This window comes from Neopelma chrysocephalum, unplaced genomic scaffold (genome assembly GCF_003984885.1).
Source record: "Neopelma chrysocephalum unplaced genomic scaffold, ASM398488v2 Primary Assembly neopelma1_143, whole genome shotgun sequence".
Taxonomy (NCBI): Eukaryota; Metazoa; Chordata; class Aves; order Passeriformes; family Pipridae; genus Neopelma; species Neopelma chrysocephalum.
This window is the reverse complement of record NW_020897805.1, coordinates 2,642,034-2,667,598: the sequence shown is the minus strand read 5'-3', so window position 1 is coordinate 2,667,598 and position 25,565 is coordinate 2,642,034. Positions and strand designations below refer to the sequence as shown.

General features: G+C 38.2%; 1 protein-coding gene across 5 annotated transcripts in view; it reads right to left on the bottom strand.

Moving 5' to 3' along the window:
* Window positions 1–5,719: 5,719 nt before the first annotated feature.
* ADK (adenosine kinase) overlaps window positions 5,720–25,565 on the bottom strand; it is a 277,815-nt gene continuing 257,969 nt past the window's right edge. For all 5 annotated transcript variants that reach the window (XM_027700143.1, XM_027700145.1, XM_027700146.1 and 2 more), the window contains 2 exons: window positions 24,104–24,190; window positions 5,720–6,922 (listed from right to left, as the gene is read on the bottom strand). In XM_027700143.1, coding sequence (XP_027555944.1) covers window positions 6,798–6,922; window positions 24,104–24,190 — 212 coding nt within the window. In that variant the 3' untranslated portion in view covers window positions 5,720–6,797. The remainder of the gene's footprint in view (window positions 6,923–24,103; window positions 24,191–25,565) is intronic.

Sequence of the window (25,565 nt, the reverse complement as noted above, 5' to 3'; positions counted from 1 at the left end):
TTGCTGGGTTATATGCTAAAAATCTTGTTTTTTGCTTTGTCCTGAAACACTGTGGTGCATAAAACATCAAGTCTCAAAAGGTCGCTTTACTGCTAATTTTAGGCAATTAAATATATCATGTATGTATTCAGGATACATACAAAACACCACGTATTTGGAGCACAGCCTTCTCTAAATCCGGAGTGTTCATCTTGTGAAATCTGTCACCTTTTATGGAATGCAAAAGTTGCACTGATAAATGCTTTTTACTATCAGACATAAAATGTGTTTGTTATTGTACTGACCTTGGGAGACGAATAGGAAAGCGCTTTGTCCTTACCCTGCAAGACAGCCACAGCAGCTGGCTATGCTTTAGGACAGGCCAGATTAAAATAGGTCTCTCCATGTGACAGGTTGATAGAAGAACCCTGGAAATTCTGAAAGTTACTTGAGTGCCATTAATAGTCCCACCAATAAGTGATATCTCTGAAAATGAAACCCAAAGTTGGATCAATCATTTAATTTATAATTCACCGATCCACAGATATGACAACAATTTAATTTTGGGTAAATCTACTGTGATTGGTAACTGCCTCACCCCTTAAAAAACCCCAAATCTACTCTTTTTATAAAGCTAACTGGGGCAGAAGGTGTGTTTGCAGGGAAATACTGCAGGAGATAAATCCTAAGGAAACAAATAGTATGTAGGATCTGCAGATGAGCAGTGTGGTTTTGTGCAATATCTACCTCAAGTATTAATATGATTAGGAGAGATTAGAAGAATCATCATTAACTTGAAATCTGAAAAAATTTTAAGAAACTGAGATCAAAGAAATTTAAATGTGAGTAATTTTACTGATGGTTTTAGATTTTGCTGCTTTGTTTATCTGTTTGTTATTTCTTTTCTCTCCTCTTGCCTTTCTGTGAAACCTTCAATACCAACAAAGGGAAAAGGCCAAGGAAGAGCAGTCCCAGCCCCTGCTCCTGGTTTAGATGGCCAGCAGTCTTAGAGTAGGTAGGTCCCACCAACTTCACTCTAGAGCCAGCAGAGGTGCGGGCAGAGATTTTTGGGAGTTGTTGGTCAGCTCCCTGTTCTACCTTGTCCTCTCTGTAGCCAGGGCAGCATGGCCTTCAAATCACTTATGTTTAGTACTTACCATCACAGAAGAACAGCCAGCAAATATATAGTGGAAGAGGGAATGTGACTATTCCCAGGGACCCAAAAAACAGGTATGTTCCAAGTAGAGCAATTTTTAAGTACAGTGAAGTGTTACTTCTGGCATGAATAAGAAAAATAAGTAGAATGAGGGGTGATTTTCAAGCTGAACCTATTTCTTGAAATATTCTCTCATATTCTGTTATTATTCCACAGTAATGCTTCTTTTAGGGCAATATTTTACTCCAGTGTTACCATCTCCATGGCACCACAGACAGGGAGGCTTTCCAAGCACACAATTTCTCTCACACTCAGTTTAAGAACTCTTCCATTTTTCTGTGCATTTATGCTGCACCACTGATTTGAGATATTTGATCCAGAATAATGATAATGCTTTGCTTTTCTTCACTCCAGCCCTTACTCAATCTCCTTTACAAATGTCACTTGAGAGTACCAGGGCCTCGGGAGGCAGCAAGCCCAGCCAAAACTTGCCTGCAAGTACCTGGCAAAGCAAGGACCTGAAGACAGATGCACTCCATCCTTCTCTCACTTGAGAAGCAGCTCAGGTCAACAAGGCTCTAAACTTTGGAGATGATCTGCCTGCTAAGCTACAGCACATTTATGATTTGCAGGTTTCTAGTCTGACTTGGCTTCATTTTTTAACTTTTCATTTTCTTTTTGGGGAACCAAACTGTTCACTGCATTTGGCAGCTGACGGCTATTAACTGTCACACTCCAATAACCAAGGGATAGTTAGAACAGCATTAAATATTTGCACTGTGCAGCAAGGCTATATACTTCATCTCAGTACACATGAATCCCATGCTCTTTTCACACTGGAAGAAAACCCACCTTATTGCTATTCAAATCTATCTGTCTGTCTCCCTCCCCATACTGTCATTTACACATGCAAGGCTTGTCAGTGCCACTGACACAAAAAACCCCTCGTGCTTTATGCCAACACCAGTGACTCCTGAAAAAAACCCAAGACACAAAAGAATTACTGCTTTTAAGAATTATGTTAATTTGGTCTTCATTTTCTAATAAGGTCACTTATTTCATGTCTTCATAAAAGTATTTCACCTGCCCTGCAAGGCTGCATGTTTTCTTTCCCAGGAACAACTTATAGATAATTCTATATGAAAAGCAGGTTTTGGCAATTGAGGTTTGTCCATTTTGTATGTCCCTGGTTAAATTGTGAAGCTTTGTTTTGAGCACCATTTTTTCCCCTCATCTGCCATTTTGAGTCTAATGTTTTAGGAAATATCCTACATAGGCACTCCTTGTGGTCCGCTTTTTAAAAAGCAAAATTTATTTTGGCCTCTGCAGGAAGCATTTAAAGCACATAATGAATAATGTTTGACACAGGAGTCAGTTAGCAGTCATTTTAGATTAATAACACTGCCCAGAAAAAAACCTTGCAGGGGATTAGACCTAGGGAAAGATGCTTAGGCAATAACCTCTGAGCCAGTTGGTTGCTGAACTATTCACAATAGACATAACTATCTCTGAAGGTCTTAAGTGTGAGAATTATCTCTGGGAAGAGAACAATGAGTTAGTGAGATATAAAACAATAGGCTCATGCTCTAACACAAGCAGTTAGTACTGCACATGTTCTCTTCTCATTTAATCTGCAAGACTTTCAGACAGTAGCAGTTGGTGCCCAAATTAAGACTTCCTCTTTCCCTTTGATCTTATGTAAAAACTAATGAATTGTATAATCTCCAACACCTCTGAAATCCCGCTGGTTAAAGGGAAACTCTCCCTACCTTTCCCATGCCTGTCTCAATTCGCTAAATGGGAGCTATATTTAACAGCAGGCCAATCACATGATCACTGAAAAGGAACAGCACAAGGATCTGTAATCCTAATGCTCTGGAGCTGTGATTGCTACAAATCCTTTGCAGAATGATTTCCATTAAATCCCAAACATGTCATCACACTTTTAATTAACATTTCTTTATGAAAACTGCGGATAAGACCCTTTAAATTAAAGATTGTTCCCAGACTTGTCATCTTAAAACACTGTGCATTTCTATTGTCATTTTCATGTAGCATATTTTACTTCACTGTCACATAAGTAAAGCTTTTTACCCTCCCTTTCCTCTCCTTTGTCTCCCCAGCCTTAACCCTCACACAAGCAGTAACAACCACCATTATTTTTTCAAGGGTAAACAAATAGCTTTACATTACTTCACATACAAAAAAGAAAATTAAAATAATCAAAAGACCAGCAATGAGCACAGGCAGCAATGTAGCTGTTACTGCCCTACTTGAATTCTTACCAGCTTCACTTCTAAGTTCACTATCTAATTGAGCTTATCATCTTTACAGGAAGAGCTTGAGAGAGAGGAAAGTGATTTGCACAAAGGAACATGGTTGATCACCTGCAGAAATAGAAGCACAACCTTTATTTCCAGATTCCCAGTTCCTCAGTTTTTTCAGCTATTTAGCATGTACTCTTCTGAATACTGGGCCTGTTTCCTTGCCTGTTAATCTCAGCAGCATTGCTACCCACTTCCTTGGTACTAAAACAAGCCTAAAATGCATGATGCTGGGCACAGGAGATACAGTTTTATTTCCAGCAAAAGGGAAGCTTTATCCAAATGAGTGATGCTTTGGCCAGTGGCTAGTGGGAAGTGGATTTCCAATATTTGTTTTCCTGAAGTAACCTAGGTAAGAACTTTGGGTTTGAATAATGGCTCAAGTTCAGTGACAGAGTCACTTCAGTCATCCCATCTGGGATTTGAGACAGTGGCACATGTCACTGGCAGACAACTCTTTCAGTGATGTTTTTCAGAAAGCCCAGTTTTCTAACATGCCTCTGTATGGAATAAGATGGTAGACAGAGGAAGACTATTTCTGAGAGAGAATATTAAGGGTGATACCATTATACATTATATAGATAAACCTCCACTGTACAAGTAAGAAGAAGGAAAGGAATACAGATCCTGAAAAGAATCCAGAATGAAATTGTCAGGCAATTTGACAGCACAAACTGAAATTCTTTAGCATGATTTGGCAATGTATTTCTAAGTAGCTATATATAATCCAAAAATACGCATTGACAGATATTGGAGAAATAACGAATGGCTAAACAGACAGATCAGACTCTGATTGCCCTTCTATGAATTGGGTAGCAGTTTATTCCTCAGCTGCTCTCACTGCCATCAAATTATGCTTTGTAGCTGACACTCGGAGCCAAATGTCAGGAGCCCAAGCTCACCAAGCACATCAGTAGGAAAGTTCAGAACAGAACCTCTGACTTGACTGTTTTGCACCCTGAATTGAAACCAAGGAATAGCTGAAGGAAGAAGGGAAGGAAAAGGCAAGAGAGAAAGACAGAAAGACAGAAAGAAAGAAAAAGAAAGAAAGAAAGAAAGAGAATCCTTTGCTATGTTATGACTACTTTCCTTTACATATCCTCCCTTCCTTTACAGTAGTTATACTGTCTTGTATTTTCCTTGGTTATGATAAACAATGTTTACATATTTATATTCTGTTTTAAATGAGCCATAATTATCAGGCCAGGACACTGATAAAGTTGTTTCAAAAGGAATGGAAAGTGTCATGGGTGCAGAGCAATAGGAACAGCAAATTTAACCACTAAATCAATTTCCTTACTAACAGCCAAAGTCATGCAGTAACTGTGGCATGGCATGTGACCATACATTAAAAGCAGGGACTGCAATATCTTTGGCCTTTCTTGATTAAAATATATCACATGGATACATCAAGCTATAGAATTAAAGTCAACCATGAGATGTAAAAAAATAATCTTCCGATTAACCCATGAAGTCTGAAGACCATGCACACCGTACTCTTTTAGTTTTCTTTGCAGTTCTGTGTTCATTCCCACATATTAATTTCTCTTCCTCTCTTATACTAGAACATGAGAAATGTGAAGTCTAAAGCTTTTCTGAGAAGAGCACTATGACGAAACCAGACAAGTCTGATTTGTACAAAGCTGTTCACGAGTAGATGTGCAGACAGACAAGGCCTGCACATGCAACCTTTCTCAGGCAGAGAAGCAGGAGAGCCCGAGTCCTTGAAGGACACACAGTACTTACCCTGTGCTTGTGACGATGGCATTCCATGGATGCACGAGGATTTTCAGAAGTTGCTGGTTGATGTATTGCAGAAATTCCACAAGGTGATCTCTAAGGTGACAGAGCCTATTGTCCATTGTGTTGGATTGGATATTGGGCCAAACAAGGGAACTGGGATCCCAGCCTTGATTTCTCCCCATATTCTTTGCAATACGCAGACTGTAATAATAACATTCAGTCTCTGTGTGTCCCTTGCTCCATGCTGGGCAGTAAAGTGTGAACCCTGCACTGACTTAACACTCTTTGAGGAACCCCAGACATTAATTTTTCATTTCTCCTTTGGTACAAGCACCAAACTGGTGTTCCCTCCCTTGTTTACTGCTGATATTATCCTTGAACACCCACCTAGACACTGAAAGCCATATATAAAATGTTGAGATATAGCATGTGCTGGAGGTTAAGCACCCATTTCTTGTTCCCATTTCAGTAGGATACATGAAAGAAAGACAGACACATACTAATACCAAACCAGGAGTTACTGTATGACAATTATTTTTTATTTATCAGTATCAAATTACATAGCAAAGTAATGAATGCAGTGTAAGATCACCTCCTTGAATACTGTAAATACAAACAAAATCCACCATATTGCTTAATTACCCAAAGTAAATTATAAGTTTAAAAATGTGCGTTTCAGAGATTCCATTTGGCATATCCTGTCAATATATCCTGCATAAATATTTCTGTACCTCATTTTCATTATGTGTACCTTAATACAGCCTCTAGGAAGCTCACATGGAGGAGATAGGACCTATCTGTAAGTTTATGTTCATCATCAACTCGTGCATCTGCCCTGAAATCACTGAAAGTACCTATCTGCTAGCTCACCTGACAGATAAAAGTGACTGTACTTATAGACCTATAGATGTACTGACAGATAAAAGTGGCCAGAGGCTGCTCTCACATAGGGCCAGACCCAAAGTTATTGCCATCAGTGCAAGATGACTGAATGCATGATATCAACTGTGGACCAGGACCTTAAATTACGGACAAAATAGTGATGCACTTTCATGGAAGCTGGGCTGGATCTGATGGCCAGATCTTGTACACTCCAATACATATGGAAATTCTTGGGACATTTACACTGCTCTTTACACTGGTCAGACTCCACTATATAGAAAGAACAATTCCTGGTTTATAATGTTAAGTGACAAATAAAGTCAGGTCTGTTGATTTCATGTAAGTTGAATAGGATTTGGCCACAGCTGGATACAAACTAGATAATTCAACAGAAGTATTTTAATGGTGTTAATCAGCAGTGTCATTTAAATGGTACTTCCTTGTAAACAGTGTAAATAGAACATTTTTTCCTGATGGATGAGATAAGAAGCTTCACTTAGCACTGTTTCCAAAAGTTAAGACTACTGAGACATTGTAGATGTATGAAATGGAAAACACCATAGAAATATATATTTTGTTTAGGATACAACGAACAGAAGTACAGAAGCGTTGATGCAGGTATTGGAAAGGTGAGGAAAGGGAATGAGGAAAAATTTAGGCAGCAATCCCATGGCAACACAGATGTTACTCTTGATCCCTCCAATTCACCAGTATCAGTGGAAGTCAGGCTTCTCTGGGAAGGTGCAACCTGAACGCTTGATAATTACGCTGGCTGCGTAATGTCCAGCCCGGATGCACTCGGTCACTGGCCGGTCATAGACGAGCTGGGACAGAAAGCCTATGGAACAAAGTGGGAGCGAAAGAGAAGGAAGAAAATGGTTAGTTTAGGTTTTTTGAGTGTATCAGTTTCTCACTGGGAAAAGCACTGAAATACTGGTCTGTCTGTACATACACAGGCAGCCTGGCTAGTTTAAATTGAGGATTGCGCTTGAGTGACCTGCAGAGCTGGAGTGGTGGTGTTGCTGTTTCTATCTGAAGTCTCCAATTGGTGGCTTCAAGTAAATTAAAGATTATAAAGACTGATCATTATTAGTGTCCTCCAAATGATTTTACCAGAGTTCTTGCTCTCTTCTTTTCCAGAGATAACCCCTGATTCCTCAAAGGCCATTTTAAAAACAAAGAAGCAGTTTTGAAGGAGCTCTCTTTCAAGAGAGCTCCTTCTGTTCTTACTGGCTACAGCTACACACAACTGCCTGCAAGCTTTTCGCCAAAAAAGAGAAAGGCATGTAATAGAAAAACATTATCTATATGCAGAGTCACAGGTGCTCGCAGTGCAAAGAAGGTGAAAAATCTTTACCTGACGAGGAAAGCTAGATGACATCTGTTGCCTTTGATTATGGGACATTTAATCTAAGACTTCAAAAGCAGTGGGTACCTCTGAGCATGTGCAGATACCTTCATAAAGAGCAAACTGTACGGAGAACCAAGCGCCTCTCAGGGGCACGTGGTTCACAGCTGCAGCTAACACAGCCCTGGCATGCCTGGCTTGGAAAGCCAGAATTCACTGGGAGCCAAGTGCTTTGAAAACCTGAGCACCTCTTTAAATGATTAGAAGCAGAGAGTCCTGAAAAGGTACTTGGAAAAGTCAAGTACAAGCAGCACCAGAAATTTTATGGATTGAGTCCCTCATTTCTGAAACATTTTGCCTTGGCTGAAACCGAACGCATGGCAGAACTTATGGCAGAGGTGAAATATGTATTTTAAATTTGGAAGAGGTTTTCAAGATGTGAAAAGTAAATTTAATATCTTATAACTTAAAACTCCATTCTGTCATTCTAAAGGTAATATTTTATTCACTTTTATAATGGTTTTAATATGTTTCAGATGTATCTCTCTTCCTCATCCAATCACAGACGGAAAGTGAGTCTTGCCTAAGAAAATCAGAATTCTAGCAAGCTGAAAGATGTTCTTTTTAAAGCTTTCATCCACCATTTCCAGTTTCTGTGTCATGTTCAGGCTTTGGCCCTTGACAGTACAAATGTAATCTTGAAACCATGTCTCTCTTAGGTACTATGTAGCTCATAGGTACCAACTTCTGACATATTACAAATTTTGACTCAAAGCTGATATGTTTTGCTAGCTTGCTTTCATATACACTTTCTCTGTTCATCTTGGTTCCTGTTGGACAAAGATTCTACATTATATTGTGAAGTTCTCATTCAACCAGTTTTCCTTTTCTAAATATTTCCTTTTGTGGCACATTACAGCATAATTTTAGAAGACGGTAAAAATATTTTGTCCTATGCAAATAATGTCTGCTTGTTGGAGATTAAAAATCACGTAAAACATGAAAAATAAGGTTAGATCAATGAAGGATAATACTGGTGAGCGAAAGACCTGTTTTCATGACTTACCAAGATCTATCTTGCCTTCTCGGTCATGCCTGGTAGTGAAAAGAAGCCTAGTTGATGTATAGTTTTCTCTAAAGTGCACTGAATGGGAGAAGAGTTTGAAACCACAAAATCTATAAATCAAATACTTTTCATTGGAATAGGGAGGCCATAGAGAGTAGGCACATTAGCTTACAACCAGGAGAAAACTTGTATGTTTTTGACATCAATACCTTTATAGAGAACTACACATTGCCTGGAATTTCACAGATATTGACTGACACTAGCTGGGAAAAAAAAGAACGTTTCACCAATAAAAGTTAAGTACACCAGCAAAAGTGAAGAAGACAGGAGTTATCAGTATACAATACAAAGATAAGAATCTGAAACAGGAAGAAACTGTGCTGTGAGTGCTATCACTGATGGCAGTCAGGGATGACAGACAACACAACTGTGGCAGGATGGTCCAGCTGCAATAGTTGGGTAACAGTTGAGAAATTCAAACAGTATGCCTGGCAGAAATCAGACCATTTCTGAATAACGAGATGAAAATGGTCTGCTCTCCATTACATTAACATGCATTCTTAGGAGAAACTTTCTTGGATACGTGGAGAATGTCAATCATTAAATTTAAACTGCCTGGGAGGCAGGAGCTTGCCAGTGTGCTTCTGGGTGGTTAAAACTTGAGAGCAAGTTGTAACCATATGTAAAATGAGGCTGTTAAGACAGTCCATTTCTGACTCAGTAAGGATCGAAGATGCACTGGGCAGGCCTCCAAAGGCAAACACTAGGTTTTGTGCAGAGCATGAATTCAGAGAGAGGTTTATACAAGAAAGAACAACTGTCCTCTACATTTATGATCAAGGCATCAAACATACATGAAGATGAGAAAATCCACAGAGCAGAAGACCATAAAACATGAATTATTTTTCAATACCAACTAGACTGACACTGTCACCACCTCCCAGGCTCACTGTAGTTTGAAGCTAGTATCTTTTGTCTTCAGTGAAGCTACTTCATATTTATTCTGATCTAAGTGAAAGCAGAGTCAGGTGAAAAAACATCCTGTTCTAATTGGGGATAGAAATGAGAGATCTCTGTGATTTCAGAGTAGTGGAGAAATGACATTAAGTACAGCTGTCATACATGAGATATGAAGAAACTGCAGTGGGGAGTTTGCCCTCAAACCATTCTCTTGTCTGTTGAGTTTCTCTTAAAAGGTCTGTGTTTCATAGATGAAATAGAAATAGTGGTATCTGACAAAATAACGCATCGAATGACAATACAAACACACATATCACAAACACAGAACTACATCACATAGTAAGACGAGGCAGTTGGCAAAGCAGACCCCGAGGGAACACCAGAAAGCACTGTTGTTTGAGCAGAGAAGCAAAGAGCTCTATCAGGTTGGCTGCCTTAGCTGCAGAATGTTCATTTTAGTTAATGCTGTAAAAAGCAACATGGTCAGAATATAATTCAGGGTTTGCCTCCTCCAGTGCATAAGGTACTGTGATGCAAACCCCATGAGTCATACTCTCAAGGAATGGATTCAGAACTTCTGAGTTCCAGCTGAAGTAGTTACTCCCCCATCTGTTTTTCACTATGCTTCTTTGCTGCTGGTATAACCTGACACCCTGTCAAAATGAGCCAGATGAGTTTAAGCAGTAAGCTGTTGAACAGTGGATCTTTGCTAACCCAGGTGATTTAAACTGAAGTGGGTTAGTGAGTACTCAAACAGCCTGACCAGTGAGCAGGGCAGTGGAGGGAAGATGATAAGCAGTTGAAGTGTGTAATCTCTTTAAGGTGCCATGAATGGAAATGCAAGAAGATAAATGAACATGGCTTCAAACTTACTTTACACTCCTACAACTTCACAGATCAGAACAGCAGAACCGAACTCTGATCCTGTATCACAAGATCACAGAACTAGATCATCCCAGCACATACTAAAGTAGCTCAGCATCTACTTTCACTTCTGCATGGTCTGAACTAGTCCCTGGCTATCACTGGAATCACTGCAGAAAGCAGTAGTACATTTTGCTACACAAGACAGCTTCACTTCAAATATTTTCCCCAAAAAACTTCAGGCAATATTGTTTACCATCTTCTAACTGCAGCTATTCTGTACTAGCATTTCTGCACTGCTGAAGCTGTGGATGATGTTACACGCATTGTGTACCACTCTTCACACTAGAACACAAAGGCAAGAGCCAGACTCGAGGCTTTCCCACTGTCTGACTCCTGCCCTGACATCCAGCATGTGTAACTGTTTATGGGGTAAGAGAAGAGGCAGTTACAGGATGTCTGGCAGGCCACCTTGCTGTGATGAGCCCTCTTGGTAAGCTTTCAGAGTAAATGGGATGCCTTTTGTCCCCCACGGGCATGGACAGCCAAGTAACCATCTTGCACCTAGTCATGGTAAGAACTTATTTGAAACTGCATCCAATTCATCCCACTTATCTTCCTAGAAAGAAAAGACTACTTTGCTTCAAAAGTTGCTTTAAATGTTAGAGTGGTGCAAAATGTATTTGCATTCCCAGAGGATAGAAGTGATTATAACACACCAATAGCTATTTTTGGCCCTTAATTATTTCTTTTCTGCTCAGTAGAGAAAAGCATCTCTGAAATCACTTTGCTCTGAAAAGTGTGCCTGAAATAATTGAGAGTTAATCTTTATTATCTCTTGCTTGCTTGCTACATATTCTCAAAGACAATGTTTATAATTGTGAGGTCTGCAAACAGTATGAGGGATGGAAAAATCAAGTTGCTTTTTTCTTTTTTGTGCTTATCACCAAATGGAAAGTCCTGTAAGTCAAATGCCAGAAGTAGTGCTTGAGCCTTAACCAGACCCAAATTAAAGCCCTCACTGAAAACAGCTCAAATCTCTTTGGGGATGTCAATATGATTTTGAAAAGAACAGCAAGACAGTCCACCGAGTGACACAAAAGGTGTTGTCTTAACTTCGCTACTCCTAAGAGCAGAGTAGCACTTAGAAACCATTAAAGGAGAACCAAGTTAATTTTCTAGGAAAACAGATGTTTCAGGGGCAATTTCACCAAATTCTCTGAAAGTTTTATTTCCAAATTATCAGTGGTAATTCTGAACAAATGCCTAGTGCTCGTGCAGTTGGGCAGGAATGTGGGAGTCCGATGGTGAAGATTTTAAAACAGTTCTGGTCTGCTTCAGTAATGGTTTAACAACACTTAAAAACAGCTCATATTGAAGCCAAATGTTTCATTTCAAATTGTACACTTGACAATTAATTTTAATGACTGTTAATTACTAATGCTGGCTGGAAATCCGTTTATAGCCTCCGTCACCCAGCTCCCCCACTACTCGTCTTTCTGCAGTTTCTCTCACACTTCCAACCTTTATAAAATGCCCATGGCAAAATTAATGTGTTTTGTTTGTTTGTTTGTTTGTTTTAATACAAGAGAGAAAAGCAGAAAAAAACAATTATCAAATGCATTAATTATAAACAATTACAAGCTGACCCTGAGTCAGAGCCCCTCAAAACCTTTTGCTATGTGATGTTCCCAGACAATCCTCTGCATCCAGCTGAATCCTGAAGTACCTAATACAATCCACGCCAGCCAGGCCACTCACCAGCAAAATTGTCCCAGACACAGAAAGGATCATGAACAGCTGAGCTGTCTCCTCTTTTTTGTACTTAAAATTTCTACAGCCTAATTTGTGAACTGCATTTTTTAAAATGGTGTTATTCTACCATGGGGACAGTTGCAAGCACCTTTTCACACTCTTGTTCGTATACAGAATTTATCACAGTTGCTTGAACGCTCATCTATTTTTATGTGATCCCACTAGATTTCCAGGCCAGCAGTGTGGGAAGATGCAGTTTTCAAGAAATATTACCCAAGCAATGTAAAGCCTTGTAGCTGATGATTGGGGCTTTTTTGGATGTCTTTTAGCACTGTTGGAGTGGGTTAATGTTGTGGTAGCACGAGCCTGGTCAGTTGTAATCAGGTGGTTGGCAATGCTGCTGCCAAGAGCCAACCAGCCAGCCTAGATTTTGTAAAAGATGTTGGCATCAGTTGGTTCCGCAAAATAGTCACTGAACGACTGTACGTCAACATGCTGAGGTTTCTCCTTTTTTAATTTTGTGGCAGATGGTGGATATTACAGCCAAGAACTGTGGTAAGCCAGAGGCCCTGCCCATTGCTATCAAACCAAATGTTGGCTATTCTAAATGGAAACGTTTTTGATTAAGGGTGGGATTTGGCTTCTGTTTTCATGTCTTTTGGCACTGTGGTCTGACACATCAGACTTACAGTATATAAGACAAATTAAATGTAAGCATCTTCAAATACACTATACTTCTTTCAACCTCCACACACCATAGCACTTTCTCTCTCAAAATTTACTGTAAGCATTATTCCATACATATATATATATATGTTATTAACTACAAATGTATATGCATAGAAAGAAGTGTCTTTCTCTCACCTTTGAAATAAAATGGCTCTGTGCTTATACAGAACTGTAGTGCCAGGCTAATTACAATTGAGAGAAAAAAGGTTACCAACCCTTTTGTAAAAACAGTAATTTAAGATGTATATCTAACAAGTGGCAACCTTGAAATCTCTCACTGAAGAGAACATTAGAAAACCCTTCCTGACTATACCACTGGAGGAAAGTTTTAATAAAAACTAATTAAACTACAAAAATCTCAAGTGGTTAACTGATTTTAGGGGCTACATTTCTGGCAATTCTAATTATCCTCTTGTGGCTTCACTTAGTGTTTCACAACCATGACAGATGACAATGAAAAACTGCAGTTAAATTCATCCTCCCTGACACCATGCTAAGCACTAGCTTCTCCCTCTCCAAGTAAAATCAATACCATGTTTGAGTAAACACGTTTACAGCTTTATTAGGATGTCTCGCTTGTTCTGTAACAGCTCCTTGAAGCTGTGGTAACAAATCGACTCAACTCAGTTAAACCTAGAGAGCTGAGTAAGAGGCTCATCGATAAGGTTGTTATATAAATAAACTGCAGGAGATCAGAAAGCTGGAACAAACAGCCTGGTAAATGTCAATATTTTTGCTTCCAGAAAATGACAAAACCATGAGATCAGGGATAAAATGTCTCAGAAGTCTATATTTACTTTACTTATAAAATGGTCACGTGCTAAATGCATTTCACTGCCTGTGTACAACCCTCTTACAGAAACTTCTTATTTTCTAATCATCAGCATGAATATTAAACCAAGCATGTTTTAAGAAAAGCAGTGAATATCAGTATTGCTGTCCCTATCCCTCTTGTTTTCTTCTTATTTATGGACACATTTTGAATGCATTGAATTTCTGTAAGGATCACTGAGATGGGTATACGTCTTCCTCAGTCTGAGGTTATACAGTCATTTATGGACACATGCAAATAAAACAACTTCGCATTTACTAGACAACTATGAATAAGTGAAAGGAGTGTTTTGAGTTTAGCAGCTTTTTCCTGGAATGGAGAGGAGGTGTTGAATACACAAAGCAAAAAAAGAACTCGGTCTCTAATGCTTTAAACCATTACATGTGGAAAATGTTAATGAAAGATTCCTGCAGAAATGTGACAATAAAAAAACCAAAATAAAACTTCATTACATCCTTGTTATTCCGTTAGGAATCAGTTACGCAAGGCTGAATAATTTCATTGCATTGCATATGTGATTACCACTGTTTGGTTCTACTGGACCAGCTCACTGCAGCTTGTAGAACAAGGTGTGATCATACTTCCCAGGGCCTGTATAGACATTGGGCCCATCAGAGGCTTCCTCTAAGGAAAATCAGCAGTCTTGTTTCTCTGATGCTTTTGTGCAAGTAGGATCAGTTTGTAACTCTATAGTGGTTTGGTCCTAAGGCTGTGCCTTGGATTGAGAAAACTTAGATCCTCCTGTGAAGCCTACTCAGACTGATGGGAGTTTTCCTATCACTGCTTTGACTGCAGACAATCCACCTTCTGAAATGGAATAGCTCAAGGCTGGAGGGGAGTCTTAAGTGTTTTTTAGTTTGACACCCTTCCACATAAATCATCCTTAGTGGACTCTATATATAACCTGCTGCAGATAATTTCTATTAAATTCCCTAGAGCATCTTATTGCCCAAGAAAAGAACCATTTCAGTCCATAATACGCTCCAAGAAAGATGTGATTGAGAAAACTGATAACGAAGTCATAACTTCTCATGGTTTAGACCTATTTTTGATTTTTAAGTCCACATGATGAGCTTTGGAGAATTTCCTTTAGGATCAGAATCTGGTTGCGTTAGGCTTGTCTCCACCAGCCTCCAGTGGAAACATTTGATTAAAAAACACCCTCCAAGTTTACCAGGAGTATTCAAGGTACTGTACATGCCAACTCTATCTGAAAAAAATACTTTCCAGGCTGATATTTCTCCTTGTTTTTTCTAAAAACATTTTAGAGAGTGTTCTTCAAAACCTAAAATTCTTCTTAGTGATTTTTGAGACAGTAGAGTGAAATAACCTTTCTTTTATTAGTACCTGAGGAAATTTTCTGAGCCTCAAACCAGATCTGTTGTATTGACATTAAATAGTGCAGATTACTACACCATTAGCTCTTGGAATAAGAGGAAGAGAACTGCCCTAATTGAATGTAGAAATAATGACTTTCTAAGGATAATAAATTGGAATAACATGTACTATCCTTTATTCAGTTTTTAACATATATTCAAGTGCAAAAAAGTCTACATGAATGTAACTCCATAGCTGAGACTCATATGCACAAAAGCCAGGAGATCTGAAATTGCGTTTGCAGAGCAACCATCTCTCCAGAAGGTTTTATTTGCAGGTGTGCTTCCACACAGCCAAGCCAGCACTATGAAAAGAGAATCAAAAAGCAACACCCAATGCAGTGGGAATACAGGAGCTAGGCAGCGTATGAATTTTTTTACTTTTGTGGGCTGAAATAGCCTACCCTAGCATTATATTAATAATGCTCCTATTTTAATACAGTGACATTTGATATCTTTTGCCTCTTTAAATATCTGTTAAAGTCCTGGGTTGATACTAATAACTTATGATCACCAGTAACAATAATGTCCCTTTCTGCTGAGTTGGAGATCAGTGGCAAACCAACCTACAAGCACTGCTACTACAGCTGCTTTCAACTTGCACCATGTTTTTTCTTTTAATTCCTTTTTATTGCAATCTTGCCATCTTCCCACTTCAAGTATGAACCCATTTCAGTGTGGGGGAAGTGAACAAATTCTGGGAGACATTACCATCCTGTTATCTAACAGAGCAGCTGCATGCAAGGACCCAGCGAGCAAATACCCAGCCTGAGAAGTACCTTTACGGCCATTGTGTCGATCTGCAAACCACCCCACCAAGGCACATTAGATGTGAAACACACAACATATTTCAGAGTATTTTTATATTTCCTGGTGTGGTGTTTTATCTCCTGCGAATATAGCATCAGCCTAATCTGACACATCATTTCTTAGGGGACTATATCCTGCCCTGATTCCCAGGGGAATGTTCTTGATGATCCCATCTGACGAGTGCCTCTGTCTCTACTCAGAATACATTAAAATAACACAAAAATATTGCCAACAGTCTGCAAGCAAGGTAATAATAACTCATTAAAGTAATTTCTAACCTTCCATATGAACATTTTCTTTATCGTTACATGATTTTCTAACACATGACACATTAACATGAAATGTTATGAGGGTAGGGATAGTAGGCATGACAAAGTATTTTAAACGGTGATGATTTGCTTTGAGGCGTTAAGTCAATTTGTAATTGTCCCATAGCTATTACAGCAAAAATTGAAACTTTATAATTGGTTTTGAAAATCTATTTTTAACATCGTAGGTTTGTTTTTTGAAATGTATGCAACCTATTTGACGTTTATTTCTTACAAAGCCTGTCCAGAATGTCACCAAATTTACCGTGAGGTAAATTACACCTTTTAAAACCCAATTTTGCAAAATATTAATCCTCTTGCTGTGTACTGAGGCTCCCTTAATGCTGACGGTGTCACTGACAGGAAAAGAGACACAGGCTAAAAGGATCAGGTCCTGCTTCAGTCTAATTAGAAACTTCTGAAGGTTTTTAATTCCATACACTGATCCTTTTAAGTGGATCTCTCACTTCTACATGTTATTTAAAAAATGACAGCAAGTATACTAATGTTTTGCCTTACATTAATTCTACTATGTCTTTTTCTGGATTGCCTTTACATTGAATAGGTGAAAATGTGAATTACCATATTCAAGTTACTACATTATGATAAAGAAAACATATGTAACAAAATTAAGAGGAACAGTTAGAAACCAAGAGAAGGGTAGCAATTATAACAAAACAAATAAACCAGATTGGATCACAATTATACCTGGACAACATTTGCAACCAGTTGTAAGTATAATGTCAGCACAGAAGAGTGTATTCTTTCCAAAGAATTAATTTAGGATGGCAAATTGGTAAAAAGAGAAGTAGGGAATTAAAAAAGAAAACAGAAATATTCCATGTTTTTTTCTGAGTTATAGCTATTTTTATGGTTTTGTTTAAGTAGAGACAATTCAAACTGTGGCAAATTTCTAAACTGAGCCAATACTAACGTTGGAATTACTAGCAACTGGCTACACTATTGATCAGAATAATGATGTGCCTCTAGCTGAGACTGAGAAAAATCAACCAGGAACATATAATCTAGTAATTTTCTAGTTCATAGAAGGTCAGTTACAGAGATAACATGGTCATCTAATAGCCTGGGTTTACGTGTGATGTTTATCTGAGAGAGTTACAAATGCCATCATGAACATGTTGACAAGTTATCCCTTAGCAAGCAAAGACTGATGCCCTATCTGCAGCTCAGCTATTATACTCATGTATCCTGTTTATAAACCAGGAGTATTAGACGTGCAAAGCGGGCTGTCAGTCAAAATGCTGATGACACTAAGAAAGTATTTTTATTTCAAAGCTTCATATCTCATCTGCCATGATCTCAGTAACAACAGGATTGCTCAGAGGCAATTAGCCATGTTGTATAAATGAGAACTAAGAGAGTGCTGCTTTCTGTTATAACTGTTATCTTTACCTCAAAGAAAAGGCAGAACAATTCAAAGTAGTATCCCCTCTCTCTTTGCTGGTGAAGATAAATGTTGTAGCAAAAATCAGCCATTACAAGTTACATGCACATACATACTTAATTGATATCACCAAATGTACCCCTCACTCACAGCTGCCAAATAAAATGCAGCTCAGAGCTCTGGTGTTATCAGAAGGGAGTACTTCACAGCAGTGATATTTTATCCACTGTATTTCTCTCTATCAAACATGATTAAAAAATGATGACAACTTCCCAAGGTATCTTAAACAAGTATAAAAACCTTATAAAAATTAAAGACCTCTGTAAGTGGATGAAGTAGCTTCTGATATCATGCTCCTGCTCTTCAGTAAAGAACTGTTCCTAGCTCCTTGAACTCTTATTTCAACAAATCTAGAACATTTTAGGGGAGGTGAGTACTGGAGGGAGGGCAGCTCTTACAACAGAGATTTATACAGAGAGGAAGATACAACAAATAAGAAGAATATTTGTTTTTAGTGAAAACAAATTCTTCCACAATCTTTAAGGGCCCCAGAAATCCATTAAGTAACTTTCTTTTTAATATAGTCACAAGCTTATTAATAATTTAGTTTTCTGATAAACCATTCAACTCTGCCTCAGCTGAAGGCATTATCAGATCTTTCTGCATGTTTAGCACTCCTGGAATAGCCATATAGCAACTATTCATAAGAGCTTATTTAATTTCTCACATGTGCACATGCTTCCATCCACACAACTGCTTCACATGAAATACATAAGGGACTTATTAGACAAAGTCATGAGTACAGTCTCTCTTTGCCCTAGATCAGATTTATTGCAAGAAAATGGAATTCCCATTCTATGAACTTCATTTTTTAATTCAGTCAGCTCCTACTCTTTAGCCACCAACATTGCCCTCTAAAGATGATTGAGGGTGGATTTCCAGAGGAGCAAGAACTGGCACCTGGGAACATAATACCTATAGGATTAAACTCATAGGACCATAGGACAATTTAGGTTGGAAGGGACCTCTGGAGGTCACTTGCTTGAGCCCCTGGCTCAAGGCAGGGTCTACTCAGATGATGTTAAATCCCCCCGAGACAACTTTTTATTTTAAAAGTTGTTGGATTCCTTCCATAAATGATAGATTCTGAAGAATAACAGCATAAAAATTATTATACTGGTCTCAATTACATTTCCATTCTTATCAAGAGTATACTTGTTTAAATCCACTGGCTTCAGTCAAGCTATTCCAAAGTTATCCTAGTGTGTTGACAAAACAGAATCAGACCTTTTTTCAAAGAGGTTTCTGAATCAATCAAATTTTAAATAGTAGAGGGGCAATGATGGGCAACTGTTCTGTGCACTATGTATTCTTTGCAAACCTATCATTTTTATTTCTTGTGCTGTGGTTTTACAAGTATACATACATGTATACGTACATGTATAATATAGTCAAAGAATGTTTCACACTAAGGATAATATTTTAAAATTTTGATAATATAGAAGTATGCCAAATATTACTTAGCTCTGAAATCAAAGCTGGATGTCAGTCTATAGAAAATCATTTGCATTTTCCTCATGAAAACAGGCAAATCTGAACAATGTGAGGACCTTTAGGCAAACTCCTAAAAGTCCGAGGTCTTTATCTAATTTGTAAAGACATTTAGATTAAGATCAAAAAATAATGTTTGGAATTAATGTCTATATTAAAGATGAGGGAATGGCTTTATAGAGTCAGTTTGGCTCAAACAGAAACAAAAGGAGGGAAGTATCTTCACTAAGCACTGTGGTCTTTAAAGAGGAGATAAGGATGCCATAAGGTCCACTCACACAAGGACACATAAAAGAGGACAATTCCTCTTTTGCTGCTCTCCGTGCCTCTATCAGAGTAGTTCTCTGGTAGCTGAGACAGTTGTTGGCCATCTCTTAAGGCTCATGCTGGGCTTCACAAGAAAGAGAGAGAACTGCTTATTCTGTAGGTATGGGCACCAAAAATGAATGTAGCTTTCAAACTACAGCCAGAAGCTTTATGAGATTCCTCAGTACATGAAAGCTGCCAATGAGATTTTTAAATTGACAGGTGGTTTGAGCCATTGACCTCTGCTTTGATACTGACAGAGGCAAATTGCTATCAGCTTGTATTTGGCACCGTACCATGCTTAATGAAGAGCTCCTTCTACCTTGGGATTTCTTTTCCTTGAGAATGGTGTAACATCTTTATAGCATGGTGATAAGTAATATACATTTGCTGTGATCATTCTGTCACTGCTTCATCACACTACTTTAAAATGATTTGTGGCTCCATTTCATACTCTAGTACTTTTCATGTAGTATATGACTAAATCATAGTAGATTACTAAGTCAATACATTTATATTGATGGAAGCTGAAGAAACATTGATTTTACACCTTCTCCTATTCATTTGTTATGAACTCTCTACCCAGTTCCACTGAGTAGACAGATTCTAGGGGAAAGATTTTGCAGGGAACAATGGCAGCAACTATCAGAACAGATGCTTATTGTTTTCATTAGTTACGGTGTCAATGACAAAGGGGAGTTCAAACAGAAGGCAGACCTACTCTGGCTAAAGAGAGCAGGATGGCATAAAGGAAAGCATAAGATGGTAAAACTGTCCATTTTTCAATCTATTTATTGTCATTAAATATGCTTTGACTATCATTATTGCAAAGGTTCAAACTGGGGCTGACTAGTAATAAATAAATGTTAATTTAACGAGCAAGTGAACGCTCCCCAAACGCTACAAACGAAGGCTGTAATTCCATTAAGAGGACTCTTGTGACATAAGCCACATCAGCAAAGCTCAAGTGATTTGTCAACGTCGTAAGAACATGGAGGTAGAATCGCAACTTCAATTTATGGATATTTCAGGGATTTATAACCAAAAATCTGTGGTACCCCTGAAAACCACAAGAGGTGCTGAGATGCTACAAAGTAAATCATTCTTGCTTAAACTTCTAAAAGGTAGCAGTGTAGCTAGAAAGCAATAAAGGCAGAAATGTGATAGTATTGTTTAGAGAAGTGTTTTTAGCATAAAGATACCTGCAGCAATTTTACAACCCAGTTTCTCATTCATGCATTGCACCAGCCTGAGTGGCAGATGACTTGATGTCTGCAGTAAGAGGCAAGAAATTCAGGGATATTCCTGGTGCCAACTTAATAAAAACACATTTCAACTGAAGAATGCAGTTTATTTCTTGCTGCTAGCTGTTGGGGTGAGCTAGTTCTCCTTGGAGGCCGGCGGCTTCATGTTCAGAAATGCCGAACTCATGAATCAACTCACAGAGTTACAAGTGCCCAGAAACTTTGTGTCTTTAAACTTTTTCATGACTTTAAGGTTTCAATACCTTCAGTAGTTAGACTGGTTCTAGTGAAAAAACCCCAACAGATTTTTTGTTTTCTACTTTTACATGGAGAAACACATGAGGGGTGATTTGCCAAGCTGGCATAATCATTGAGAAGGAATTTCCTTACAGTCTGTGAGTTATACCTCTGGAAGAGAGTGCCTCTGTGAAAGACCTTTCAAAATAAGATAACACACTAAGTGTCTAACACACTTCCCAATGTAAAATAAATCCTGCTTGATGGGGTTAGTTCTCATTATATCCCACATTTCCCACTCAGTCAAAACACTTGCTTCAACAAAACCACTGTTCAGTCATGTTAATATACTGGTGACAGAGAAGTCTGGGGAACTTTGTCATGGGAATCTTGTTCTCTGCTGTTTGAATAAAGGAACTATGCTTCCAGGAGAGTATATTATCACACTGAGTGAATTTTTTAGTTAAGGGATTAATTTTGAAACATTTTACTACAAGGATGCTAAAATCAAAACATTACATGTACTGTTGCCTAGGTAGTAACAACCGATAAAATCCTCAGTCAAAGAAAAAAGCTAGAAAAGCTTCTTTCTGAAGAGAATATAACCATTCTGTTATAAAAATTCTGTCAGGACAATAACACTGCAGCTGGTTCAATGCGAGAACCAATAGAAGATATGTATGTTGAGCAGCATTGCCAACATTACTGAATAGGGCTGGCTGGTAAGGAGACAATAAAGAACTTTTCCTGTTGCAAATACGTACTTTGAAAACACATGAAAAGTGTGATACAGATAAAATACAGACATTTCCCTCAAATGAAACACAGACCAAATCAAAGCCCATCCAGTCCAGTATCCTATTTCCCACATATGGGAAGGGAAATTAAATGACTCCATGAAGAAGGAACCAAAGTACATAAGACTAGAATCAGCTGTGTATCTAGACTGTTATGACTCTCAACTCTCCCATCTGGACTAAACTCAGGAAAATGTATTCTCTGAGGAGAAAAAATGATCAATTTATTATTTATGGAGTGACAGAGGAGAACTAAGATATTCCAGAAGCTAATGGAAGAACTACAGATATTCTAAAGCTCATGTTGCTTTGTGTCACAAGAAAGAGAAATATGGTGCAATAAGAGCCTAAGTTCACACACCAATACTCAGGTAAGTGTCTGACCATAAGGGGAGTTCAGACAGATTTGCAACTGCTGAGCTAACTTCCATTGCAGAGGGAAAACCAGCTGTGGTCCTTTCTTTCCCTGGCAGTGAAGGAGAACTGTACAATGCACTGTCCTGCATTGCACTTGTACTCCATAGGAAAAGCATCTGATGCCTCAGCGTTATTTGTGGGGCAACTGAGGAAAATAATATATACACATCCATAAATAGGATACAGGACCTTTGTTAAGATTACCCCAAATATACAGAAGCTTTCTGTATCCAGACACATTATCTCAACACTTAGATTGACAAAGGAGAGTTGATCCTTTAGATCTCCCTCCTTGCCTCCCTCCCTCTCTCCCTGAGTTTAACACTGTCCACATAATTTTTTCCCTTTGAGAAAGGAATCTCACAACTGATCCAAGACCAGCCTGACAGGATATGCCTGAACTTCTTACACTGCTGGTGAAAGGCAGTAGTTTGGAATAGAGACTGATGTGGCTTAAATCATTCAGGATATTCTGAATAACTACCAAAGTCAACGTTTTAGCCCTTCTACAGAAAAACAACAGCTATGACAGTACCAGGGAAAAGGACGTCATTTAAAGAGGAAGGTTTTTTTAGAGATCAGGCAGTTCTTAAGGCCCTGATTATCTAATTGTAACAGTCTTCCTGCAGGTAAACTAAGAAAGAACAAAAGTAGGATTATTAAAAAAAAAAGTCTTGATTTCGAAATGCCTAAAATCTGAAGAATGGAGAATGAATACATGTATTTACATGGCTGCCATGGAAAACAAAATAGGCAAGATCTTCTCTCTCTCTGTTTTTCCCCCCACAAGAACAGCAGCTTACTGGCACAGCTGACGCACAGAGCAAATGCATACAAGGACAAGCACTTGAAAATGATCTTATTTATGTTATAGTCACTGTTACCTACTGCTTCAAATTTAGTCTTGTTTGTGATTTAGGAACAATAGAGAGTGACAAGCATGCCCTAAAAGGTGTATGAATAATATGACCTAATGTGTTTCCCTCTATTTCTGTCCTTTTTGATTCATGAAAGCACTGAACTAATGAGAGAAAACATTCCTATCTTCAGCCAGATTTAAGCATATACTGAAAATTTATCATTGGTTTAAGTGCTGTATTAAGTAAGGATGGAATTACTCACATGCTTAAGATTAAGCTTATGTTGAATACTTTATTGAAGTGGGACACAATTCTGAAGCTTTAATTTGGTAACACACCGCTTGTTATCCCTTTCATAGCTACAAGACTGAGCCCTGCAATTCTATTTATAAAGTCTCTTTGGTAATGTTTCCAGTAAATTAGTGACTAATGGAGCTCCTTACAGCTACTACGTACTGGATATTAGAGCCTTCAGGATGCAACAGTGCATCACAGAACTACATGGATGAAGGTTACAATGAATGACAGAAATCTTGGATTAGATTGGTTTTTGGCTTATATTGAATAATTTTTAAAAACAGGCATAGACATAACATCCTCTTTTTTCCTTAGAGCTTGTGCCAAAAAAAATAGTAAGTTTGCAAATGTATATTAAGCAATGCCAGATATTTTCTGGGTTTGTTTTAACAAATTAACCCTTTGCATTCTTTTCTGATGTCCAAATAATTGTATTGGAAGCAGATGTTCTACCAAAATTGACATGATCAGAGACATTATGCTCACTTATTAACATACTGTTTAATATTCACTACAACCTGTTTTAAAGAACAACAATGTGTTAACATTTAAGCCAGGAGGGATTTCTGTACACTATATAGTACTTGATGCAGCTTGTTTATGCAACAGTCTGACAGATACAATTAATCTCATGAAAACGACCAGAGTACAGCATAACAGCATATTATTTTTGAAGTAATAGAACACACTTTCCCTTGGAAATCAGAACTTAATTGAATCATATAACTTCAGGATGCAGAGAAAAGCCGTAAGAGAATGAAGCTCGTTTTGAAGGACAGTTGAATGAAAAACCAGTAGATTTTATACACAGAGAATAACAGGATAATCTCCAAACAACAGAAAGAAGTAAGAAATACCTCCAACAAATGCATCTCCAGCTCCATTGGTATCCACAATTTCACTCTGATCACTCACCAACACAGGGAAAGTAGTCACTTCATTTTCTGTAGAGGAAGGGAAGAATAAAACATGAGTTACTTGGAAATACAACTTTGAAAAGCACAACAAACAGTGAAAATCAAAACAATTCAAAACTGGAGCTCTGACCTTCAGCATGGTAATTTGGATAAAAATAGATTTGGCTTATATTTCTGTCTGTATTTACTGCATAGGGATATGGAAACACATTGACTCAACCTATTTGTTGCTGGCATTTTCATTATTTACTTCCAGCCTAATTTATTTTCTCTACCTCCTAATGTTAAGGACAAGAGAAAAAAAGTAAATCGGAAGGAACAACATAAAACATCTGGGCATATGGACAAGACTAAGAAAAATCTGTCCTGCCAAAAACAGTGCTTCCTATTGGTTGCAGGGAGGTGATGTAGCCTCCAGAATGGCCAGTACAAGCCTCCAAAAGATCAACAGAAATTGCTGCACTGTGAAAATCAAAATATACGTCAATTAACTAAAATAAAGCTGTGAAATAAAATGCAGAAACAAGTGTAAATCAAAGTGCTCTCAAATTACATCTTTAAAAAAACCCCCATATATGTAAGAAGCCTTACAACTTGCCATCTGACTAGGTTTGGTTTCAAGATTTCAATCACTTCACCCCCTTCCTTGGTATTTATTTAAAAAACTCAACTATTTCCTTCAGCTCCCTGCCCTCTACTGGCACTCCTTAAACCTATCTCAATAGGTGGATACTCAACATCTTCACCTTCAATTCACTGCCACACCACAGTTCAACATAATTACACCACTTAGGTATGATAACTTTAGAGTTCTAGGGTTATAAATTTAATATATGCCACTAATTAATCAGCTATGGCTTTCCAGGTGGTAATGTCATAACGACGTGATAAAAATATAATTACCACCTTGTCACAATACCTTGTTAAAGTGTAAATTACCCCTGTAACGGAGCCAATGGAAGTTCTGCCTCTGGTAGTCAGTATGCATTAAACTGTCTCAGAGCAAACAGATTGTCCTTTGGCAGACAGTAGGAATTACAAAAAGGGGAGGGGGAAGAAAAGCCTGTCAACCAGTGAAAATGAAAACCATCAGAGCTGTTTTCTTTTAATTTTTGGTAAAAATAGAAATAAAATGGAAAATAGATCTTCCGGTCTCTGAAACCTGCAGATGAGTAGTTTCTTCACTGTCCAGCAACAGAGCAGATCATAAAAATCGCTCTTACACTGATGTACACAGTAGCAAACAAGGAAACCTAGTTTGGAAGGCATATAAAGAATTCACAGTCTCAAATCAGGCAAGTCTGTGTATGCTGCAGAGGTACCAGAAGGATCCTGGTTTCTGTGAAATGCAGTGTATCAGCTCTACTGCTCTTCACCATCTGCTACTAAGTGAACCAGGCAG